The 25,561-nt window shown below is 41.3% G+C and overlaps 1 protein-coding gene across 1 annotated transcript in view; it reads right to left on the minus strand.

Annotated features, from left to right (window-relative positions):
• Positions 1-25,561, minus strand: part of LOC139685671 (microtubule-associated serine/threonine-protein kinase 3-like) — a 363,801-nt gene that overhangs the window by 34,652 nt on the left and 303,588 nt on the right. The window contains exon 3 of the mRNA XM_071582641.1: positions 805-1,047. Coding sequence (XP_071438742.1) covers positions 805-1,047 — 243 coding nt within the window. The remainder of the gene's footprint in view (positions 1-804; positions 1,048-25,561) is intronic.

Raw genomic sequence — 25,561 nt, forward strand, 5'->3', positions numbered from 1 at the left:
GTAGATTGAGATATGACTAAATCTTTAAATGGTTAATACTGAGGTGAGAACTTTTAAAGCAGAGTTTTGAATTTATATATTTGAAAAGGCCTTTAAAATCATAGTTTCTCCTCATATCATAAGGAAATGTGATAGTACAACCTTGGTGTTCATAAGCTGAAATGGCAAGTGAACCAAATTATGTCAAATAGCTAATATAAATTACCATTTAAAATAATGTTAAAAAATAATGGACACATTTAAGGCAAAACGATGACTCATGGAATAGCATTACTCTACACCTATTATTTGAATTAAGAATAAAATAAACTAAATTCCACACAGTGATATCTGGCAAACATTCCAAAGCACAAATAAAATATTCAAGACAACACTAAAATACATCCCACATATCTTGATCGATAGAATTTCAGGGAAAGACTTGGAAAACTTTGTTAACAAAAACTGTTTACCAACAATTGAGCATTAGTACCACATCATTAAAATTCCCAAACTAGAGAATGATATAAAATTGAAATTTTATCAACTTCATGGTCATAATTACACCAAACTGTAAAAATTTCTCATCATTCCATGCTCAACGATTAAGATATATGGTTCACACATAAATAAACATGGAGGCCAAGTACACAAATAAGAACATGAAAAACACAAAGAGCATGCATATAAGGCACAAAACAAAGGAACAGTGAAATACGGGCAAAACACAGGTGATGACGGTAACACTGCAATCTGGTTCACAGGAAACACATTCATGAGACAAAACCTACAGGTTGAGGTATAAATGGTGTCCAACCATCTCACCTTGAACTGCATCAAGGAGGTGACTGAGGGAAGGGGCAGTGTGAGATTAGGACGTGCCTGCCGGAGGGTTGAGTCACTGATGCTACGTGACATCCCCCTCCGCAAGAGGACGGCTTCAGCAGAATCAGGGCCACCAGCCCCATTCCCTTTCCCCTCTCCACAACTCTCATCCTGTAGCTTGCTCCCACCCAGGCTCTCTTCACTTCCAGACATCCCGAGGACCCTCGCTACATGGCCATGGTACTGCACAGAAGAAATCCCCATGCTTTCCTCACTTTTTTCATGACATTTTGAATAAGAGCAACATCTATTGCAATATATCTTTTTTCTTTTTAAAGATACCTTTGGTGCCCGATTTAGTATGCTTGTGCATTTTCTCAAAAACAACCTAATGTATCGCATGATTGCAAAATATCTTCACATAGTTTTTTTAATGATTACACAATTGCAGAATACTTTGAATTTATTTCAACAACTCATGAGGTTGGGAGGGAATCAGCAGAATGAATATAAAAATTTTAATTTAAATGAATGAAAATATTCCATAGATGGTGTCAGCACTACTGCCTGAACAACTAATTGCATGTATAGGCTGGTGGTAAAATAACATGCCACAAAATTAAAAAGCATTAATACTCAACTTTACAAGCATCATGTATTTTTAAGTTATAGTATATTTTTGGTTCAATACTTTTCACTCATCCTAGATGATTCCAATTGACACAATGGATTGCAATACAATACAATTTCTCCCAATTTTGACGGTATTAAATTCATTTTTCCAGCCTTGGTTCAACTTAAATCAGTTTTTTTATTTAAAATACCTTATTGAAAAAAATACTGATAAAATAATAGACAATAACCGGCGTGAAAGTGCCAACACTTATATGCCCTGAAAACTCTTCTTACTTTACATTACACTCTTCAGTCACTCTACCTACTCAAATCACCAGTCTTTATTGTCAGAATTCATACCCAAAAATGTTCACGATTTTTAAAAGACAGATTCATGAAATACATTTTACCAGTAGGTTATGGTGGAGTGGTATTATCAATGGAAGATTGTGTGAGTGGTATCCTGAGGAGCTAAGGAGATGATGCTTTTAGGCACCCACAGCTAAACAAATATTTGCCATTTTCAGGATACCTACATTCCCAAGGTAATCAACAGTGGGAAATGGAAAGTAACTTATTCCCTTCTTCTGAGAGCAGAAATTGCATACTACATGGGGCTTGGCACTTTAAAATAATACTCAAGTTATATCGTATTAATCCGAAAACAGCACTTTGGCCTTTTTATCGGACTTGTAACAATTATATATAACAACAGAAACAATTACAAAGACTCAAGCGGGAATCGAACTCGCGACCTCTCGAGTAGGCAGGGGAGTTCATTACCCCGCCACCACGGGAGCCGGCTAAACAGCCATTGACACGTTAACTAATAGCATTACTAAGAAGCTCTCTCTGGAATACAGTTACCTGTCCACGAAGGGTGTCAGGGTTAAATCAAGCCTGAAGAATGCCTATCTATGCACTTCAAGGCGGAGATAAAACTAATCCATCACCCGATCGACGGCTATACAAGTGATTCACACATGCATGGTGGGTTAACCGGAATGTTTAGGTGTCAAACTAACACCTCACCTAATGAGGCATAAACACATTTAAACAATCTAGGGAGCTACAGAAAAGAAACTATATTTTATTACTTGAATTGTGAAGCATTATTCGACTGAAAAACGTTTTAGTGTTATTTTCATTGATTACATGTCATCTTAGAAGTAATTTCAGTGACTCTGTTAACTTTATTTGTGCTTCCCGTTAAATCACAATGACAACCTGCTTGTGCTCACAGGAAACTCACTTTGGCAGTTCTTGCGAGAAAACATTCATTCGTAGGTAAACATCGCTGTAAGTCTACCAAGCAAAATGTTTCCATTGATTATCCTCTTCGAAAAAATTAGTCGGACGCTTTAACGCTCGATTAAATTAATTTCTGAAGTACTAATTATTATCAACAACGTATTAACATTAGTTCACTTCACGCTATCAAACAAATCGTTTAGTCAAAGTAAAAAATGAGAGCTCCTCGTGCTGAAAAACGGTTTCTATAGCCAGGGCAAAATATTACCAATTGTTACTGACTGCTCTCAGTTACTTATTAGTTTTCATTCATGCAAGGATGACATCGAATATTTAAAGAAAATCAACTATTATATGTTAATTGGATAGAACAAAATGTAACGAGAGATCTCATTCGCTAGTTTTCATTTATGCGATTTCAATTTTTTCGTGCAAGACGAGAAACTAATTTCTCGGATTCATAAATATCAACAACTGGACTAATAACAATTCGCTCCTACCTTTCACTCATGGATGCTCGGAAACAAAGAAATTTCAATCTTGACGGCTGAAAAATTTGCGTTGGCATAGGGCAGAAGAGTGTGTGAAGTGCCTTAGCAGTGGAAGTTTAAAAAAAAACCCTACAAATTATAACAAAAATATTTCCCGTTCACGAAGGGTTCTTATTTATTAATGTCATGTCAAATACGTCCTTCACTGGTGGCATAATCACGCATTAATAAGGCTAGAAAATATTTACAATCTATGACATCACTTTATATCAATAAATAAGTAGGTACTTCACATAGGAAGTCAACTAAATAATAAAAGCTGCTGAGACAAACGCTTATAAATGAAACTTAATCTACCCTAGTAACAGGAAATGCTGCCACAATCAGGGCGGGAGGGGGTGATTTTCTCTTTTTACTGGTAAGTCGCCCGATGCTATTATTCGGACGAAAACCAAAATGGCATCAGTGGTTATGCCGTAAAAGTGCCCGGCAACAGCAAACGTCATCAGTAACGACCCAACGCCATCTCTAATGCTACAGAAGAAATAGGGTTGAAGTTAATGCCTAATGCATGACGCTCCTAGTTGGTGGAAGGTTGACAAAAGAAAAACGTTTGCCTTGAATCAATGCCATTGGTTGAAATTATTTTCAAGCAATTGCAAAACAGCGGGTACGGATTATTTGTGCTCACTGAGTATCTACAAAGTATTCTCTCTATATTCAAGGATTCACTTTTTTAAGTCGTATATCTCATACCTCTTATTTTATGATCAACATTTTTATATCATAAGCAACTCGTAGTAGGTAATAAGGTCTGATATGGAAACAATGAAACAAGCAGTCTTTGCTACTATTTATTAAAAGTATTATCATTGTCCGTGTATATCCATCTGCCTCGGCAAACATCACTTATATCACAAGACATTAAACAAATTAGATTTCAATACGGAATTTCATCAAGAGGTAAAAGCAAATTAAGACATTTAAAGCTTTGTAATTTTATTTCAAATAGAAACTCAAGTACCTCCTAATGAATTGTTATTAACCACTGAATAAATTTCCAAATGACAAGCAGTTGTAGTGATGTGTTTCTATTACATACTTAAATGTATATGTTCTTTAACAAGCATGTTCATGATATTGAAATGTATCAGCATTTGCAATTTTCTGTGTGTTTGACGACTCATATACCCACATGATATTTACGGTCAGTGGGCAGTCAAAATATTATAATTGCGATTTGAAAAGATGACGCAATCAAACACCTCGATGAGAGCTATCTTCAGCCATATATTTTAAGGTGAACAAATGTAGTTTTTGCGAAAAATACTATTTTGTTAAATTTATCAAACAATAATGAATTCAAAATTCATTCCACAAAAAAATACCGTGATTACGTTATGGAACCATATTACGTCGAATCTTACAAACTTATTCTGTTTAGTTAAGGTTTGTCAAATCATAATCTTATGATTGTGTATTTTAGGGATACATTAGCAAATTGGCATATGCCATGGAATTACTTTATCACGTTGGCGCATTTATGAGTTCAAAGTTGAGGACCGGTGAAATCTCAGGTATGCCTCAAACTGTTCGGATAGGTATAGTGTTGTGATCGTTATTATGATTCATAATCAACCGGTAAAATGTAGGGTTTTGGATGGGCACAGTCTACATAACGGTACACTGATACTTTCACTTGTCTCTTCTACCAATTCCTTCACTTCGTCTAACATCCCAATCCTATTCCTACCTCGCTTACCTAACGTTCTCCCCTCTATCACAGTAGTATATACAGGACGCGGACACAAAACTTCCTTTTTTATGAAGCAAAACCACTTTAAAAAAGGAAGTCATGCTGCCGCACCCTGTAGTAGTAGTGTTAGGGGAGGCGCCCGACAGCTGAGTTCATTTGCGCCATTAGGGAGGGAGAGGTAAGGATGAATGGAGGAGAAAAACCCCGGCGTCTGCATTAGCCTACTCTTAACGACAGGCGCCAAAGGGGCCAATTTAACGTCCAAGGGGCGGTTTAACGTCCCATCCGACGGACGGCGTGCTAACTCAAAGTCCTCTCCCACAAAGCACCTCATTTAGGGATCGGGACACGACTGAAAAATATCTGTCGCCACCGGGGTTCGAACCCAGCTGCTCAGGGTGGGAAGCCAGGACGTCAGCAACCGCACCATCTTCAATATTCGTAGAGAGGTGAATAATTTCAGAAATAAATCTTCGCCGCACGCGAAGGTTTATTGAATAGATTTTCATTACCATAGGCTTATTAAAATTTAAGTTAGCAAAGGCATTTGGGTAATTAATATTGATCTGCCTAGACGATGGCATAACTAACCTGTGAAATGATATTGCTCTTCCTTTCAAGAACACATCTTTGCATTCAAATGAACAGAACGAGTGAACCATGGTATGTCCCTGGGACGTATTGCCCAATATCACGAGACGTTTCTTGCTTGCCCCAAAAATATTACGTCAAGCCTCGACTTACTATATTTAAGGTTGAGTGCACTTACCCGCGCTGCCAAATGGATCGCTACATTTAGTTAACATTTGAAAACAGGAATAATTTAAAAATTGAGCTGATTGAAGATATCGATACTTAAGTAAAACAAAAAAGAACATGCATCAATTTGTTCTGAAACGTAGGAATGGTTAATATTCCGCAAAAAATTAGTTTTTATCTAACATAAATTTCAGTTTTTCTCTCGTTTGAACCATTGATAAAAGGTAAATCGCGCTTGACGTCAGCGGAGCAGCAAAAACACTGATGTCGAAGAGGATCAGTGTCAAGTGACATACGGCCAATGGCGCACTTCAGAAGACGGCAACTCCGGCAAGTATTCACGGTTCAATAGTTAATTTGTATGATACGAGTGGTAAGCTACCTGGGTTACTACAGTAAATATCCTGAGTTTTAGCGAATGGAGGAATGGACACACCCGAGATTAGCGAGAATGTGGTTTGAACAACATATTAAACATAGAAGGTAACTGCTGAGCGCAAAGTAATCTTTTGATTACAGTAATCTTTATAAACTTGCTTAATTCCAGTGACTTTTCTTTGGGAATTCATCAAGTCTTACATATTTTTGATCCTAATATATATCACCAATTTCTCCGTATGCGTGGCAGGCATGATATTATTATTAGATGAACTATCTATTAAGCATCTATTATTCGAGATCTCCGCAAGAATCTAAACAAAATTGTTATGCTCAAACACAAACATTTAAAAACAGAGAAATTGAAGGTATATTTTTCAAAATTCCTAGCAAGAGACAACAGTTTCAACTAACTTTTGCAAAATTGGTGGAAACATACATGCATTTGTGATAATGGACGAACCTCCTCTAGTGATATAAAACCCGTCAACACTGTCATATTATGAAAAGAGAATACGAAGAATTCATGTTGTTAAAATATTTAGGTTTTTACTAGACACTTTCTAATAAGAGCAATCCTTAAGAGGGAATATATACATAGATACAGGAGTCGTCGTAATCGGAGAACACATGTTTGCAGGTTAAATCCCAAAATATGACTTATAATTTAAATTCACAAATTATATTATCTACATTGTTCTACAATCTATACTCTTCAAAACAAGTTGCACCATGTAGCACCATAATTTGAAATTCGAAATGGTACGACTTAAGTATTAAACTTAAATTTGCAAATCCCAAAGCCTCGAGTATAAAGCGGATTTTTGTTATACTTCTAACGTTCATTTGGAATTAAATTTCTGAATTAAGGAAAGTCTTTCCACGACAGGGCGCACAATTAAGTCCTTAAGTGGGAAAATTTTGAACGCTAAACTCAAGAAACTTCGGCTCGGAAATCACATACACTTTCCATTGAGTAAAAAATTCATGGACTGTGGGATTGTTTCGCAAAGCACCTGCGGACGAAAGGCTCCGGGCACTCATCAGCCTATTCACGATAACAGAACATGTTACTCGAAAATAAAACAAAAAGAAACGGCTTCCCGTTTACACCACCACCTTCCTACCATCACTCAAACTTCCTCATAAGTTTATCTTTGGTTTAACTTTAGAACGACTGAGCTCGTCGGTGCTCGCCAGGAGTTGGAAAAGTATATCAAGAAAATGAGAAGTGCAGATGGAGTAAAACGTATCCTCTTAAAGCTCAAACGACTATTTGGAGGTCCAATCGGAAAACTTGAGAGCACATGCTTCATGAAACAATGCATGGAACCCAGACGTAGATACTATCCTTTTAAGAATATAACTTACCAATGAAACCTATGCAAAGGTTTCAAATAATCGGTAGTTTGCTTTGGAACAGCGACCATCAAACTCTCAGGCACCAGGCGATTAGATGGGAACCCATGCAGGTCATAAACGCATTTTATCGAGTATTTTTTCTTATTGCTCATTAAAGCACAAAATCTAGAGATTGTGATACCAATCTGTACCCGAATGAACGACTCAAATCAGTTTAAACGAGATGCAAAATTAACTCAACCCGGATAAAATTTTAACCGGCCTGAAAGATTTCGACTAGATAAATTGTCATGCCGTCGTGTACAGTGCATGGCTCAACAATTAAAATAATCAATCAAGAAAATCATATCTCGTTGAAGCAAGTTCCGTTCATTAATCTGAGCGGCACAATGGTTATGGCGGGGTGGTGGCGAATTAAATAAAGAAGTTTCTCGTATTTATTCACGCTTCACTTCAATATTTGTCTCGTATCTTAATTTTGGCCAGTTGTGAGAACGCAAATAATTTGACCATTTGCGCCAAAGCACTTATATCACACACACACACACAATTACCGTTCATTACTTTAATCAAACTTCGGCATAATTGGAGACTCCAACGTAGAATTTTCGAAATTCCAATCTGGTATGTTATGCACAAGCACGGAGGAATGTGGAGGTTGTAACTATCACATCATGGATCAAAGGTATTCTTGAATTTAATAATGCGCCGGAGCATTTTTGGAGCTGGGGAAGACTGTTTTAAAAAGCTCCGCTGCTCCACACGGCAAAGACATCCACGGCTAATTACCCGACAACATTCGGTCCAATTATCACCCGATAGAATCATCTTCAGTCCTCGCGTTATCTCACCCTCAGAGGGCTGGCTAAACCGGTAAGACTACTTAATGAGACACCACTAATGCGAACTTACCGGCGCGCATCACTCCCAAATATATCTCATCCGTACGTACATGGGAAGAAAACTATTCCCTTCCATTGATGACAAGCCTCTCTTTAACACCCAATAAATATCACCACCTGATACTTGACTCCTGTTTAAATAGCTGGAAATCTAGGAGCGTTAGCTATTTTCGATAACAGAGTTAAAAGTGAGATTTTGAAGTGCGAAGTAAGAGAACTTCTGCAAACTGCAAAACAAGTATGTTGACGGATTAGGTCTCACCAAAAACAGGCTACTGGCTAAAATAAAATTAGTAAAAAGAAGCACTCATCACTCTTAAAATGTCCTATACCTTGGAGTTCGAGGACTTTCGAGAAAGAAAACTTACCACTCGATCAGGGTCATTAATTCGTACAACCAACCCCACCGAAGGACGAACTTTTCGGTTTTATAAAGCCCGAAACCACTCAGCATCGCAGAAAACCTGGCCCAAGAGTACTGATATAAAGGCGGATTCCTTGCATTGAATCTATGAAAACTTGCACAATATTTGAAAAAAAATTCCTGTGACAGTTAATTATTTACTATGACCACAGTTCGCCGTTCTACTCGTTCACAATCCCACGGCTGCGACCCGTTCATGACATTTGGCTGTTTCACCGGCAGAGAACCCGGCTCGGATAATGGAAAGTACGCTTTCAACAGCACTCAGTTCACCGACGGATTTCCTTCTCTTCTCCGTATTTAGTAAATTAAACCTAGTATATTTTTTATATGAGTTATGAGCCCTAAATCCGTATTCTCAATCAGATTTAAATAAATGCCTTAAATTAGTTGATTAACGCATCATTTGACATGAAGAACGCCCAAAGAGATATGCCGTTCACGTCCTAAATCAGTCCATTTTCATTGGATTTTTATCAGCATGAGTTGTAAGCATATATTTCTGCGTGGGTGTTAAATAGAGTATCGCTAAGAATATGCAATAACATTCCAAGTCTTGAGCAGCAGGAGCAAAGCGTTTTTTCATTAACGAGGGCGAGGTTTAATTACCACGTGGCAGGCCGGGGACGCGATATCTTCCGAAATGTCAGTTCTCACGGTATTAAGGTTTCTATACAAAACAGGATCAACTTGGTGACCAAGTTATAGCGGGCCAACCACCAGCATTGATAATGACGCCCACGAACGCGGATAGTGGGAAACACATTCACGGCGGAGAGGTATTGGACGGGGGGAATGGAAGATGTTTCAATGAGATCCTGGTAATGAAGCCTCCGTGGTGAAAGGTTGAGCCAAGGGGCGCATTTACCATATGCCATTCTCACACTGGTAATGTGCCTTAAGGCTAGGGACATTATCGCTTAAATCTGGTACAATTTGGCAGGCAAAAAGGGGAGGGGAAATATTTGCAGTATTTGTTTAAGACAGTTGTTCGCATTCTCTCAAATGTTAAAAAAATATCCATTCGGACTTAACTATTTTACGCCAAGAAATGTTTCACCCAAACCGTCACAGAAAGGAACCCTTTATTTCTTTGTTGCTTACCAACCAGCGTCAGTAACGATAAAATTTCAGAGTGAGCAAATCAACCAAAACTATTGATTAATGTTTAGTCACTTTGCAAACCAATGGTGATCATCATGACATGACTCGAACCAGCCATTCGGAGGGTTTTGGGAGGGGATAGAATGCCCCTCGACGCAGAGAAGTGTCGTCAAAGAGCGGTATGACATCCAGACCTTACTTGGCAAGCAGGTGACCTTGATTGGCAGTAACTTCTAAACATGAGCCATCGTTGTCAACCTTAGTCCACATAGGAGAGTCATCGTGAGTTTTTCACTCGAATTGACCAAGGCTGGCGTAATTGTCCACAGGGACTCGGCGGAGACGTGAATGCATGTCGGACATGAAACAACAACTATGAGCAAACTACCCCTCTCCTTTTGTTTCCACGGAGGCCGCCTAGGGGAGCTTGCACATCTGTCGAGCGTGAAGCACTTCGCTCGTGAACCACGCCGGCCGCTGCATCCGTAAACCCGGCCAAGCCTCGCGAAGGATGCAGGCAAACTTACTGCCTCTTGGCCTTCACACCACAATGGCACTCGCTCTCTTCCCGAGACAAAATTAGTGGTGGATTAGAGGCCATTGGGGCCGCACTTGTGGGGTCGCCGGAGAAACCGTTGAATGGACATAGCTAGTCTAAAAAATTTGGAGAAACACATTTACGCTGCCAAAATGCATTATTTTACCAAACAACCGATCCGCAAAAATGATGAAAGACTTTAACAGAGAGATAACAATGTTCCAGAGGAGTTGCTTTCCTTTACCATTCCGGCAAAGGAAATCTCGTACCATGATATTTGAATGTCCTTTGCATAGAAACGCAGACGCAGACATAGACGCATATTACATCCTACTAAATTAGTTGTTATACCTTCAAGTACAATTAAAAAAAATAATAATGCGGCAAAAAGATAGCAGAACCTAGGTAAAACCAAGCAGTGCGAGTGAAAATATTTCCCGCATACAAACAACTGTAAGTACTCTTCCAGTACCTAAACAAAAACTAGCGATGGAGCTCGGCATATTCTAAAATAGTCCACCGAGGGACTGGAAAAGGCGAAGGTACTCCTGCAGGTTTTTGCTTCGTAGATTCTTCGTCAGTTTTTTGTTCTACAATTACAAAAGTTTTAAAAACACTTCAAAGGATGATTCATAACGCCAGCCACACAACAATTTTCGCCTCTCGGTGATACAATGTTCTAGCTATACTTTTGGATGGAAATTAACCCGCGGGAGAGGCGAAGCTGGAAGAAAGCAGCTTCATTTGATGACTTCCTACAAGGAAACACTTGGATTAAGTGGAATATTCACTTAATAGACAGCAGATCACGCATCAGCTCCTGACTTCAGTCATTACTTCAATCGCCACAAGTGTTTCGGCTTAAAGTGGCCCGTGCCAGAAAACCTGACTAAAAATTTTACGTCCTCATATTTCCGTGTTTTTCAATATTCCATTACGAAAAGAAAGATAAAATTTACGAGGAAACGTCAGGTTTTATCTTCCGTCTATAACGAAACAAGTTGGCATCTCAACTGTGACGCACGTCAAAGAGTTCGAGTGTTTTGCGTTTGAAGGACAGAGAGATTCGACAGTTGAAATTCATTGTACCATCCGCAGAGAGAGGCCGAGAACGCGTTCGGCAATTCGAAGTTCCATGGTAGGCACGCTGCGATGTGAAGAGAGATCAATTAAGGCCATCCCGCTCGTTTCATTTCCGATACAACGGGGAATGCAACGGCCTGATGGAAAAACAGATTATTTCCAAAATGTTATGCTCCAATAACTTGTTCCCAAATTCGCATAGTAAATTTCAATTGTTAATCTGTTGTTAATGACTAGAAAGCTTGATGCACGCGGCAATGAACAATTGGAATTTGCTTTGTGCTTAAAAGTTTCTCGTAGAAGAAAAATGACCAATTCCCACTTTGGTAATAGGATAAAAACAGACATGAATGATCATTATTCAATTATTAGCATTGGCAATTTTTTCCCTAACCCTTGTTTCATTTTTTATAAGTTCTTTTTCCATAACATAGACTGAGAACGTGGAATGCTCTATTTTCTTAATGAATTCAATTAAACGCAAAATATAATGAGTGGAGTAGTGAAAACGAGTCCGACTTACGACCCAAGGGTATATGGTTATATCTTCGGAACACTAATTTCTTCTGTTTCAGTCGATCATTTTTCTTCAATCAATGTATTAACGGGATTAAAAATATCATATCATTGGGTGAATGCGAATGTGCTAAGTTTTTGTGAGCACGGGCATATTTTGTGGGTAGCTTCAACGTATCATACGGGAGCAAGAACTTTTGAGTTGACCGTGATTGCAGTCATCGTAATTCCAAAAGAAACCCAGAAAAACCTCCCGGAGTCCCCGGCAGGCCGTGGTCGTCCGTGCTGTCGACTGGTGAATGAGCGCCCACCCATTCCCCCAATCAAGATTCCGTGAAGGGAGATTAATTTAATCCGGGAGGGAAAAATCTCTCGGGCGGGAACCAGCGCAAACACCCGGAAAATTCCCTTTGTGATCCAAAGAGCACCTCGTTGAAGAATGAGGAATATGCGCCAGCCATCCTCCTCCCCACCTCGACCTACTCCTTCGCCTCGCCCTCCCCCGACCCAACACTCCCACGTCTCGCCACCCTTCCTAAACGCTTCGCGCCTCGGGTCCACTGACATCGTACTTAAAAAAAAAAGAAAAAGGCTCGGGAACCGGAAACCTGATACCATGTACGCAAAGCCTTGGCTAGAAGGACGCAGTGTGCTGGATTATTTCACCGACCATATTTTGTCACTAACCCTTTATTTTTTTGTTAAAATTAATCAGGAAGCTAATCGCAACGCCTAAGACAACCGAACAGGGGAGAATATTCCTTTTTCCTCTCCACTCTCGATTACTCCTACCATGTGTTTCTCGATCTGACAGGGGCGCCAGAGACGGCGATTGTGGGTGTACGCTTATGCAAAATAATACTGCGGCAAGGATTTAGTGCCACTCCGGCATATTCTGCGAGTGTAGTATCCTCTGTATCAGCGGCATCCGATTTCCTCTCATAATGCAAGAACCATAGAGACTAGTCTGTCACTTAAAAAGATGCAGGTGAAGTACAAAAAAAATCGCAAAATATTCTTACTCCAATATTTTCCATTTTTCATATTAAGACGTAGACTAAAGATCGATCAATACTGCCAGAGACCTTTCCGACGAAGACATTTACGTTATTAAAAATATTGACAAATTTACGCAGGCATGTGAAGGAATAAAAGAAGCAATCATAGTATCCTCCAAAGGCAAAACGGCTCCGCATGTATGCGGACACTTTCAATGCACAATGCAAGCGAGCCGTCATGGAGGTAGCTACATGAATGAGAGGTGAGATCGTCTCGAATTGTGTAAACAAGTAATTGAAAAAGATAAATTTGAGAAGATTGAGAAGAAATGACGAATCGTGGTACTTGAACAGGACAGTGTAAATATGATACAAATATTAAATAATGACGCTGACGGAAAAACAAAATCATGCACAGTCGGGCGGCAGCCATCCTATGCCTATGCTATACTTATACGAGGGTCATCCGGAAAGTAGCACCCGTTCGTGAAATAAAGACACAAAAGTAAATATTAACAAACATAAAAAATTTTATTTGAAAGAGGATACTTTAAACTACTTCTCAACATAATCTCCAAGCAAATTAAGGCATTTGTCATAACGTGTGACAAGTTTCTGTATTCCTGCTGCATAGTCCTTCGCCGCCAGCTCATTGAGATACGCGAGGGACCCATCTTGCACAAATTTTTGCATAATGCAGATGGTGTTTAACAATTTCATGAACAATTGTTCGAGAAACATTGGGAAAATGCTCACAGATGTCATCAATTGTGACGCGCCGATCGTTCCTCACGAATTCGTCAACTGAGCTCACCAGTTGGTCTGTAATGACAGACGGTCTCTCCGAACGCTCATCGTCGTGTGTGTTCCCCCTCCCCATGTTGAAGTTGCGACACCACCGCCGAACAGACGACTCGTCCATTACATTGTCTCCATACACCTCCTTTAATTGGCGATGAATATCACATGGGCGAACGTTTCTTGCATTGAGGAATTTAATCACTGCCCTCACTTCACAACTGGCGGCGTTCTCAATTTTTTTAAACATTGTAAACAATCACAGAAACAACACAGGCAATGCTAGCGTCACGCAACTTGGCTCAGAGAAGGCAGACAAGCCACTGAAGCTATCTGACCTCGTCCAGCGGCTACTCGCGTCGTCAGCACTTCATGCGGCACGAACGGGTACTACTTTCCGGATGACCCTCGTATTTTGCATGGTAAAAATTTCCGTGAAATCTCTCTCTCAAAACGCTTAAAGAGAGAAAAATATGGAAATATTCAAATAAAATACGCTTTAAAAAAATTAGAGGCGTAAATATAATCAAATAGAGAAATGGTAAACTGTCAGCACTTCAATAAGATTTGTAGAATTCCAATCCACAGAGATTGAGAGACTACTTTATGAAAGAGGAAACCATGGTGCTGAAGATGAACAAGTAAGCCACAACCTATTCGTTCATTAACTTCCTTATAGGCGCTTTTGGAATGGATTAAATGGAAGAAGGGACCATTAGATCTCAAATTTGCCCAAATAAAGACCTCTATCTATCTATATATCTATCTTTATTCCGTCAATCACACCGAAATGCTTATATTTTCTTATAAACATTTGTTTCCCGTGACACATTTTGGCACATATTTTATCATGCACATGAAATTGGCACAAGCAATATCGTCGATGCTTAGCGCATCAAAAAAAAAGTTAGCAACCAGATATTAATAATGAACAAGTTCACACTGCGATTAATCATCAAACAATCAGCGCGGACGAGAAACTCTCCCCGGAGTGAAACGCAAAACCTTTGAGAGGGAGGTTATTTGTGGGTTACACTTATATTCAACGGTGGCCGCGTATGAGAATAGTTGCCCCAGCAAATCAGCGTCACCATTGCGAAACGACACGTAACAGGAGTTTAAACACGGGCATGGGTTTATCCTCTAAGGTTTCTGTAGGAGGTGAAGAAGGGGAGCGAGGAATATACATAGTGCGCGCACAGGAGAGGATACCACCGACACTTTATTCACTGTTTGGGTGTAGGCATTACTGTAAACACCGAATGAAAAACGCGAGGCCATTTATCTCGCCCGGCCAGAGAGACGCTGATGGCGGGAGGGGGGAAGGTGGCCTGGGTGGGGTTCTTAGTGGGAGGAGGGGAGAGAGGGGTTAGGGAGTTTGGCTGGGGTGGGGGTGACGTTGCGCCCAGCGGGAATGGCCAAAAGAAAAACCAGAAGCAGAGGAAGAAACCTACCTGCTCCGGTGCTACTACAACAAACATGAGGCAAAACGCCAATCTTGGCAGGACATTTTCGGCCAGCATTTACGTAACTGCTACGGCTTACTGGGCGACCGCGGGGAATCGTTCGGTCCCAGCGTGGAATGTTGTCGGCCCCCTGGTCAACACACACCTGAACCCCGCCCTCCTTGCGTGTGAGACCTGTGCATCTATCTACGTATCTTGTATCCTCACTCTTGGCAGAAATGTCGAGCAGCGAAAACACGAGTTACATATTAAATATAGACACTTTCAAAACATAAGCACAAACGATTAACGCTTTGGCGGTCCAGCCGCCTTCGAATGAAAAACAATTTTTCTTCGTTCGAAGAAGGCCCCCTCACCGCCGAGACGTGATATATTCTATACCTTTTAGCTTCCTTTTTTGTGCGTATAATATATCCAGTGTATGCATGTACCTTTGAATGTGTGCATGGGTGCGTGTATTAATATTAATGATTATCTATACGTATTTTTAGCTAGGTTTAGGATGGACCAATTGACTAACCACTGCTACATATCTAAGACTCCACACCTAACGTGGACCAACGTGACACTCGCAACAAAATAAACCCCTCCCAAATTCCACGTAATTTCGGCTTCCATTCTGCTTGTCCAATATGCCAAATAGTTTTCTCCTTCTTAGCTCACCTGCCTAACATTTCCCCCTCTCTGTAGTCTTCAATATTCCTCTTTCAAGTCTCCTGTAAATAGTCTTTAAATTTTATATTAGACGAAAATATTCAACCGAAAGGTTGGTTTTATAGGTGCTGGTAAAGCTCACTCAGCCAAACGGCATGTAAAATTCATAAATCAGGGTGAAGGAGGTTTCCTTTTCCTGTGCCCCCTGTGGTTTCCCAGGAAGACCTGGTACTCCAGAAATTACTCAGCTTGGGCGAAGCTGAGGGTGCTCAGTGGCGTCACCGGGAATAAAAACCGGGTCCCCCGATTAATAGCCCAGCGTCCACTAGACTACCACGTCCACAAAAAAGTCCAAATAAAACTATAAAATTCTCATGGCGTGCAACGTAGAAAAGAACAAGTGCCGCCCTATTTATTGCAATAAGACTCCGTATGATCAGGCTACCAGGACTTAACATTTGCTAGTATCTTTGACAAACCGGGTCCGATTTTCGTGATGGCCAGACTTCTCGCTGACCTAACCGCAGGCCGAAGAAAAATAGTAGTATTACCATCGTCAATCAATCAATCAATCACAATCCGTTCCTCCAAGCTATCGGTCGCGCGTCGAAGAGCACCATCAGTGCTTCGTACTAGTCATTAAAAATAGACATCCATCCCCATTGGTAACCACCACAAACTACACCATAAACACTAACAGTTGGATTCAACGAGTATTAAAAAAAACGGACAGGTGGCAGAGAGAGATACGAAAAAAGAAGAGTGATTCCCGTTATCCTGGTTCAGTGATCCCTTAACCCAGGGGCTTCCTAGCTTTCCGACCGCAACTACCTTAACCATGAAACATGGTTACTGTGGGAACATCGGACGTCAATATGAGAAAATAAAAGTAATGAAGTAATAAGAATTAATATTTTTCAAATAATTGAGACACAGAAACTATAAAAATATCAAATTTTGGTCAGTTAAATTTTTTCATCATACACATAATCATTAATATTTTTCAACTACATAAAAACAGATATGCGTAATTCTCATTTATTCGACGGATATAATGGACTAGGACATACATACAACAATGCGGACAGAGTGAGGAGTGCAACTGTATCGAACCTGGTAATTTTTACATGGGCCAAGACCGGGGAACGCTCTCTTAATTCCCAGAGAACAAATTATAGTTTACCTTGAGGAAATCAAAGAGATTGCCGCAAAAGTGCAACGCATATGTGGCGCTAGAAATCGGAAAAATCCGCTCTCATGATGTAAATTTACACTGGGTTACGAGGTGGACCGCGATGGAAGTTCCGGTCCCACACACACATCTGAAATGACAAGCAATCGGATTCGGGAATCTGTGGACTATTAACTCCTTGTAATCAATAGTTGCATAGCAGCCTTAGGTGCGACACGTTGTCACAAGAGGAACTAACGAATCGGGGATACCTATCAGACCCCAGGCTATAATCCAACGGCTAACATCCTATTAATTACAGAACCCCGTGTTATTATCCAATAAAGATCTTTCTAACATTGTCATTCCTCTGACGGATCAATTTAAAATAATAAGGAGGCCAAGTGTTTTTTAATGACCTGGATTTAATGTTCGTTGATGACAATGCTCAAAGGATTTGCAAAATTTGAACGTAGAAATACTTTTATTCCGTTTTCATTTCAACGCAAATATAGTAATTTAACTGAAAGATAATGCAATTAAAATTCTTGATTTACTAACTTTCCACACCAACCCCTAAAACTCTTAGAACATACATTAAGCACGGTGAAATCTAGCGGTAGAATGACCCCCTCTTGCGATGTCTGGCGGGTTACAATGCCACCGTAGAAATAATTATATTTGCATCTATTCACCCCGAGATGATGCCGGGAATACAACTACATTCTCAGCGACCGTTTCTACTTGCGTCACCCGCCAATGCTGGTCTCTCTAACAAACGAGAAAATAATATTTGTTTGGGAAAAAGTGTGTTGAAGTGTAGAAGTATGTTGTTTGTGTGTACGGAAAGAAAAACTATTATCCTGCTATTGAGTTCGAGAGAAGAGAGGTGGAAGAGGTGGCGACCTACTCCGTAGGAGAGGATGCTATCCCGCCGCCACTGCAGCCGGCTGCGTCCTTAGCTCCGCAGTAATTTGATTTTGGAGTTAACAATTAAGTACCTATTTAATGAGTCATACTAAAATATATATGCCCCGCAAACCGTACACATCCCACGCCACGGGCTTGCAGCGGCCTGAGAAGCACTCGATCGCCCGACGGCTTCTACGGAATCAGGGAATAAGGGCGGGTAAGGAAGGTGAAGTGGTCTCTCGAATGACTTCATTTACGGATCCATCCGAAGGAAGGGTTCTTGCCTCCGACGCGGGAGTTTTCGGTTCTTTGACACGAGAAAAACCTCGACCGAGCCGCTGAAACTATGGACAGGGAGCCCTCGAAAGCACGCGGCCACAAGTGATGGGCGAAGAAATGAATTTTTCGGCGTTCTCCCCTTCGAAAATTCGACCTCGGTTTCCCTGCCTTGGGGCATAATCTACCGAAATAAGAGTCGAAGAAATACGAAATCTTTATTTTTGTTTCTGGAGCGTTTTTGCGATTGAATCGAGCTTAAAATGAACGTTAATGATTTGGCTATTATGCACGAGACCTGGAATCAAACGACGATGGCCGTCAATCTCTTTTTTTCCCGGTAGTCCAGAGAAAATGATAACTCCTGCACTCGTTCACTTGCATGAATAACTGTTACCACTGTTATATACTCTCGCTAAGGTGATATTCACTGCATCTCTCTTCCAACTGGTTCTTTCCAGATCTTAAATCAAATATCGGTCAGTCTTGGTCGGCGTGCCGAGGTATTTTAAGTTTAACCAGTTCGTATCAACCCGGTTTGAACGTGGTTCATTCTGTGATCGAGAGGATAACCACGTGCGGGAAGGCGGGCACGAATTTTCAAATTATCCCCCGCCCTTTTTACCATTTACGTAATTGACGCGTTACGCGTATAAAAAATTCGTCGGACAACTGAATCAGGCAATTAGAACATGTGAATATGCATGAGTATTCATGGATTGTATGTCATAACAAACAAGGCGTATTTCCCAATCGTATTGTTTCGGGTCCCTAATTATATAGAACTACGAGCATATGAGAATATGCAACATCAATGTTAAATTAGCACAAGTATAGAATAGAAATAATATTCACGGCAATTCTTCAACGTTGTAGTTCAACTCAAATCGGTTGAAATCGGCAGAACGGAGATCGTATTTCTAATCCACAAATCAACTCAGGCGCTTGGGGGAAAATATTAAATAAACGATTCGACCGAGTCGGCTCAAATTAATTGCCAAGGACGTATTACGTCTTTCATCATTAATTATAATGGCCTATGCCCCGATCGAGGGCTTATTCACGATTACATAACCACCCAGTTAAAGAAAAAGGCCCTGCGGGGAGATACGAAAGGGAGTATGAGAAACTTGTCCAATTCAAAGGGCTTTGCTCTTGTTCAGTATTGAATTAACTCATAAAACTCGTTTACTCAACACCACGAACTTCTTCGATTACCGAAGAGCGCCGAAATAGTTGCCTAAGCTACTTTTAATACAATATTTGCTGGCATACTAGGGCCAGTGAAAGCTGATGAAAACTTTCAGACATCCTCTTTCAACTGGGCGAGGTTCCACCGGGGTAAACAGTTAGTTTACGTTTAACAACTCTCTTATTATTATTTTTACCAACACCCACAAGTCTAACCAGACAAAATCATTCTGACCGTCCCAAAATCGCGATAACGGCTTTGCAGAAATCAATATTTTGGCTAGTCATTGACAGCAAGTAACTAAGGCAATAAATAATTATTGCAACATCGCCTCTTGCTTCAGGAATGAAGCTGCATGGCAAAACTAATGTGAAAACAATGTGCCATCGACAAAATTATCGGTAGCTTATCGATTTATAAAACACGACGCTCATTAAACCATTTAATGGCGAAGGACCACACTCAGAAAGCCGTCGCGGACTTGAAGAAGGCACAGAGACTGGGAGATACAATTAAAAAAATCAGCACACGCGTGATTCATTTCATATTTGTCGTATACCCAGTAGCATGAGTTAATCATTGAAATGGGTCAAGTAATTCAACGAACTTCAAATTTTCAAGAGCTTTCAAATGACTGAAGTCAAGTCCTAAATTGAACCAATTTATGTGAGTCCAACATAGGGAAACCTCTAAAAGATGGTTTACTGGCTTATATCACAAGAGGTTTTTATGTTTCTCAAGCGATGTCAATAAAGTCATATCCATACCACCAGATCGAGATTTCAGCTTTGAATCTTATATACGATTTGGTAAAACAAATGAGTTGCAATTTCAAGGGCTCATGAGTAATCTTCACTTTTCCGAAACCGAAAAACCCTTGGCGAAAGTCGTTCTACGTTATGCACATAGCTCCGAGCATGAGAAGACATTCAAACTAAGCGTTTCACCATATTAAGTTTTTCTCAGAAATTCGTCGGCCCTCATTAAATTTTTCCCCGTCAAATGAATTCCCTTCACAGCTCCAATTTCAAAACAGTCATTTCCTATCGATACCACGAGCGAACATTTAGAAAGCGATAACGTCAAGGAATATAATGTGGCTTAGGAAGTGACTAAGGTACACATATTATAAAAGTTCCTCCCGTAGCAAGTTGGAGAAATACACCTATTCCTACAGCTTGTCACCGAGGCATTCTGCATGCTTCACTCGGAGACATTTCGTATGTTTTGTGCTTACACACAATTACCTTCGCGGAAGCGTTGCACTAAGTGCGGATTCAGTGGATCAGAAAAAATTCATATTACTTACGTCTCAATATTACGTACGCGAATCTCAATAGAGGTCACTCACTACCATCTAGTGATCCAAAACTAGTCATCACAGGACACAAAGCAACACTCATTAATTCCTTCCGGACACCGTAAAAATAATGCGTGTTGAGGTTTTCCGGAGACACCTGAATTCGGACACAGTGACAAGCTAGCTATAAACACAATAATGGCATTCGTAGCAAATGAGCTTCAATTCAGCTGTTACTCCATCAAGACACTCGCCAATGACACCAAACAAGCTTTGCTGAAATCAAGGAAGAATTATCCTGTGAACCTCAAGATGACGACTGTTGGACACATTGGGAAGGAAACTCATCGCATACTCGAAACTTTGGACAGCGGTTTGTTCCGTGGATATTACCTATCGTAATTAAAATTGCTCGATCCCAAGAGAACCTTCCACTGCGGTGATGTATACCATTGGAACTTCAAACACAACGGTAATACGACCACATGGCATGAACACAATAACGGGCAGCGAGCAGCCGTCTGTAAACAAACCGTAGCATTTACTCCAGAGTGAGAAATTCCTGACGACTTCCAACACACCTACCCAGATGTCTGTAGGCATCCTCTCGCCGGGAACGACACATTAATCACACACTCGCACAGACGACAGCGCATAAAAAAACATTCCGTTTCGGCGGCCTCTTTCCCCTCTAAAACTTGGTGGAGGACGCGAGTAATAAAACGAATGGAACCAGCGAAATGGCGAGCAAAAACCACTCGTCGAGTTGGGGCCCGCCTGATGCTCACCATGAGTCGATGCCCCCGGAGCGCGTAACTCAAATCCCCCTCCTCGACCACGAGCACGGAGCCATCCGGCTGCGAGAAGCTCCTGTCGAACGCCATGGAAGCAGTCAGAGAAGCGGCCTGACCGCCGACGTCAGGGCGAAGCGTCGCACTCCCGATGACCGCTTGGATCCGAAGAACCACGCTCGACCCGCCGTACTGCAAGCGCCAGCGGAGACATCTCCCCTCGGAAGAAACCACGGGAGCTATCGTGGGAGCGGAGACGCTGCAGTGGTGGGACAAGCGCGTATGGCTACCCTTCTCGCCCCTTGCGGGCTCAATGGCGGGAAGACGACGGAGCGTACGACCCCTCCGGACGGACTCAAGGAAGTGCGTTCGGAGAGCTGCACGCTTCTATATCGGTAGAATCCCCCATCCACTCCTCCCCACTCTCCCTCCGCTCGCCATCCCTCACGGCCACTTTCCCCTCGACTCCGATCCTCCCCTCTCCAAGCCCACTCCCTCCGCGAACCCATCCTCCGCAGCGCCCCTTCCTACTCTGCTCCAGCCAATCCCATCCTCCGCAAACCCTCCCGCGTGACTCGGTTCCCACACCCCGGAAGGAAAGGAAGGGGGGAGCTCTCGAGGAACGGCGACGAGATCTCTCCGGCCTGGCTCTGAGAGGCCAAGCGTGGTGAGGCGTCGCGATCCGTGACTCACCCGATCCCCACTCCCTCAGGTGTATCCTGCAAGGGGGAGCCCAGGTCTGGAGTAGAAGGAGGGGCACGTGTCACGTTCGCCTGACATTTCAGAGGACCTCCCCCACCACAAGAACCCGAGGATTCGCCTCGAGACGAATTCCGAGAATCGGAGCGATCCTCCGAAACTGATATAATCCTGCATCCCCCATTTCTGCCCAAAGTCGCCTGCGAGTTCTTTCATTATCTCCCAAATGTACCGAGTTTTGCACGAGTCCCGCGGGATAGAGCATCTCCGGTTCTAGGAGCATAGAAATTGCTATGCACTCTACCCACAAGAGCGGCAATTTTATAAATAAAAACAAACGCAAACGGCAAAAATAGTTCTGATTACTCATGGGAGGTATACGCATTTATGCCAAGAAAAATCCGAGAATATTTGCAAATATTCATTTCCATTCATATTTAGAGTGAACTGACGTGTCACACATTTTAAGTTTGTGGAAAATGTGTAACATGAGTTCGTTCCTAAGCGGTGGCTGTCATCTGCCAATCTATATAAAATGGTATGCAGTATTTGGCAGAAGAATTGTAGATGATCCGATTCTCCTCCCACGGAGTGGAAATGAGCAAAAACCAGAGAGCAACTTCTCCAAGCAGAAGCATGGTTTTCATATACGCACATTCAGTAGGATAATATAACATAGGCCTTAGTAACAGTCGCCGGATAAATCGACAGCTTTGCTCTCCCGAAACGATGCCACAGAAAGAGAAATAAATAATTACTTTTGCGCTGGTAAAATGGATTCAGGACACTTGGCTCGGACCACGGTCTTTGATGCGGAGTGTGCGTGGTAAAAGCATAATTAAGAAAAAGCCATTGCAGAGACAAATTCAATATTTGATCACCAGCTGCTCCTTCCGGGCCAACATTTCGATAATGATAACTTCTTCATTTACAATATTTCACCTTATTCACACGTGGGTCGAGAAAAGCTGAATTCCGTTCTACTTACCGAAAGTGCGCACTAGGAATTATGAAGTTGGCAACCATGGCAATAAGATGTGGGCGTTCGGAGACGGCGAGATTTGCTTCAACAGCTAAAATAACTCGTGTACTTCGGTAAAAAGAAAAATACTGAGCCCCCCCCCCCCTACAGAGAGCAATTATCGGCGGATGCAACGGAAGAGACTTTACGAAGCTCTCCATATTTGGCAACCACGTGAAATGCGTTTAAGAAACTCGTGCAATAGCACTATCCATTGTGCCGAAATATCCACCTGCACGATATCAGTTCTCCATCTCACCTGAGAACACGGAATGACGTCCCCGTTCGATTAATTCAATATCTACTCACGGGAAAAAAATCAAGGAAAAATATTAAGTGCATTTTTTTGGACATCATTAAACGGAAGCATTATGCCACATTTTTTGATGCCACCATCACTCAACTGCCTGAAGAAGGTTGCTTCCTAATTTGATTAATTTAAATTATATTTTATTTTAATCATTTGGTATTTGACAGAGAACTTTAACAAAAATCATCTTACAAGCTCTGCCTAGTATTCGGCATTCCAATCCTGGGAAACCTTGCCAGTCACAGTCAGCGCAATAGAATACATTTGACACTTTAAGATAAATATCCTTGAAGCTCAATAAATTTATATCATTGGATATGTTAACGTCTATAATTACTGGACTTGACGAGAAAAAGTTAACCTTTCTTAAGATTCGTACGAATGAATCGTAATTTCCTCGAATATTTGAAAACCACTAGAAGCAACTTGTGGTGCAGAATCCTCACAGAGCATCAGTGAATTAGTCACTTCATAAAAAGAATAGCCTGATACCCACAATTAAACCCGATAAAAAATGTACGAGATTTAGCGGACGAATTTCGAGAATAAGCAATAATTCACCACCCACTCCATGACTGCCACAATGCACAAAAAGAACCGCGGCTCTTCTCAGAAGATCTTCGGTTGGCAAAAATGCATTGTTTCTTCTTTTCCAAGAAATTTCCTGGGTGTTTCATGCAGACCTCCAGGGTATTACCAGTAATCTTTTGGTCTCTTTTCCTGATCGCCCACCGCTGAAAAAATGGCCGCATTCAACTCGGCCGGATTTTCATTTCACCCACAAGAGACGTTTAGGAACTACACGTCGACAAACCCGAGTATGTGCGACAAGCGTTCCCGAGTCTGACCGCGGGATCGCTTCTCCTCGCAAATCCCAGAAGTGACTGAAGGCCGTGGCGAGATTGAGGGGACTAGTGCTTCTGCAGATAAATACATCCTCCTCCTGAGCTGTGCTCGAGGCCATGAAGATGCCACTTGCTCGTAGGAGCCTTGTGATATCTCTTGAAAGACATTATCGGATGCTATCACGAACTGGCAGTCACGTGAATTTCGAAAATGGCTAGTGAACTCGAGGTACAAAGCGAAATATTTCCCCACAGCATAATATTAGCCGCACACAAACAGGATGTATGTTCATCCGGCCGAAAGGCAGGGATAACGCCAACTGCTAATTCAAGTTATGATTCAAATCCCCGGTTGGATTAGCTACCCTTCAAATTCATTGCCGTTGCCCTTTCACAATCACCTTCGACCACGCGGCCTACTTCCCCTTTTCTGACGTAAGCTTCCCCCCGCCCCCATAGCTAATACTCTGTCTCACACGGTAAACACGTTGATAAGTGCTTGGTCTGATTCCGGTTTATGGCATCTCCTTCTATTCATTCTTCTAAATATCGCCATAATGCTGCCTACTCGTGTATGAGTCAAACACCAGAAGGAAAACTGAAAATCCTTTTTTCTAATATTAAATTCTGGGGAATCATTTTCCAATCGAGCAGTCCGCGGCAACAACGAGAGTAGAAGTATCTGTTGATTCTGATGAACGGTAATACCGAAAGCAACGAGTTTTAAATATCCATGGTGAAAATTAACTTTTTAACAACACATCACGTATATGAGATGGCATGCACATGATGGCATTTTTGTATGAAATATTAGAAAATTAATAATTTAATTTTCATCATGCAAAAAGGCTTCCAAATGGTATCTGTTCTCTGTTAATTGTTTCAATGAATGATTCTTGACAAGACTTGTCAGATAAGAGTAAATATAAACATTCTAGATAACGGGGGACAGTATGTGAAATTCATACTGAACGTCATGTTTGCTAAAGATTTTTGCTAACGCATGTAATACATGATTATATTTCAGTATCCAAAGGTGAAAATAGTTAAAGGCAAAATGCATGCGTTTGACAGCGGGAAAAGGAAATTGAATATGTGCCCAGAACGAAGTAATGAGTCAGTTACGCCGCCGGCTTATGTTAAGT

This window comes from Hetaerina americana, unplaced genomic scaffold, assembly GCF_022747635.1.
Source record: "Hetaerina americana unplaced genomic scaffold, ioHetAmer1.1.p SCAF_12, whole genome shotgun sequence".
In the NCBI taxonomy this organism is placed as follows: Eukaryota; Metazoa; Arthropoda; class Insecta; order Odonata; family Calopterygidae; genus Hetaerina; species Hetaerina americana.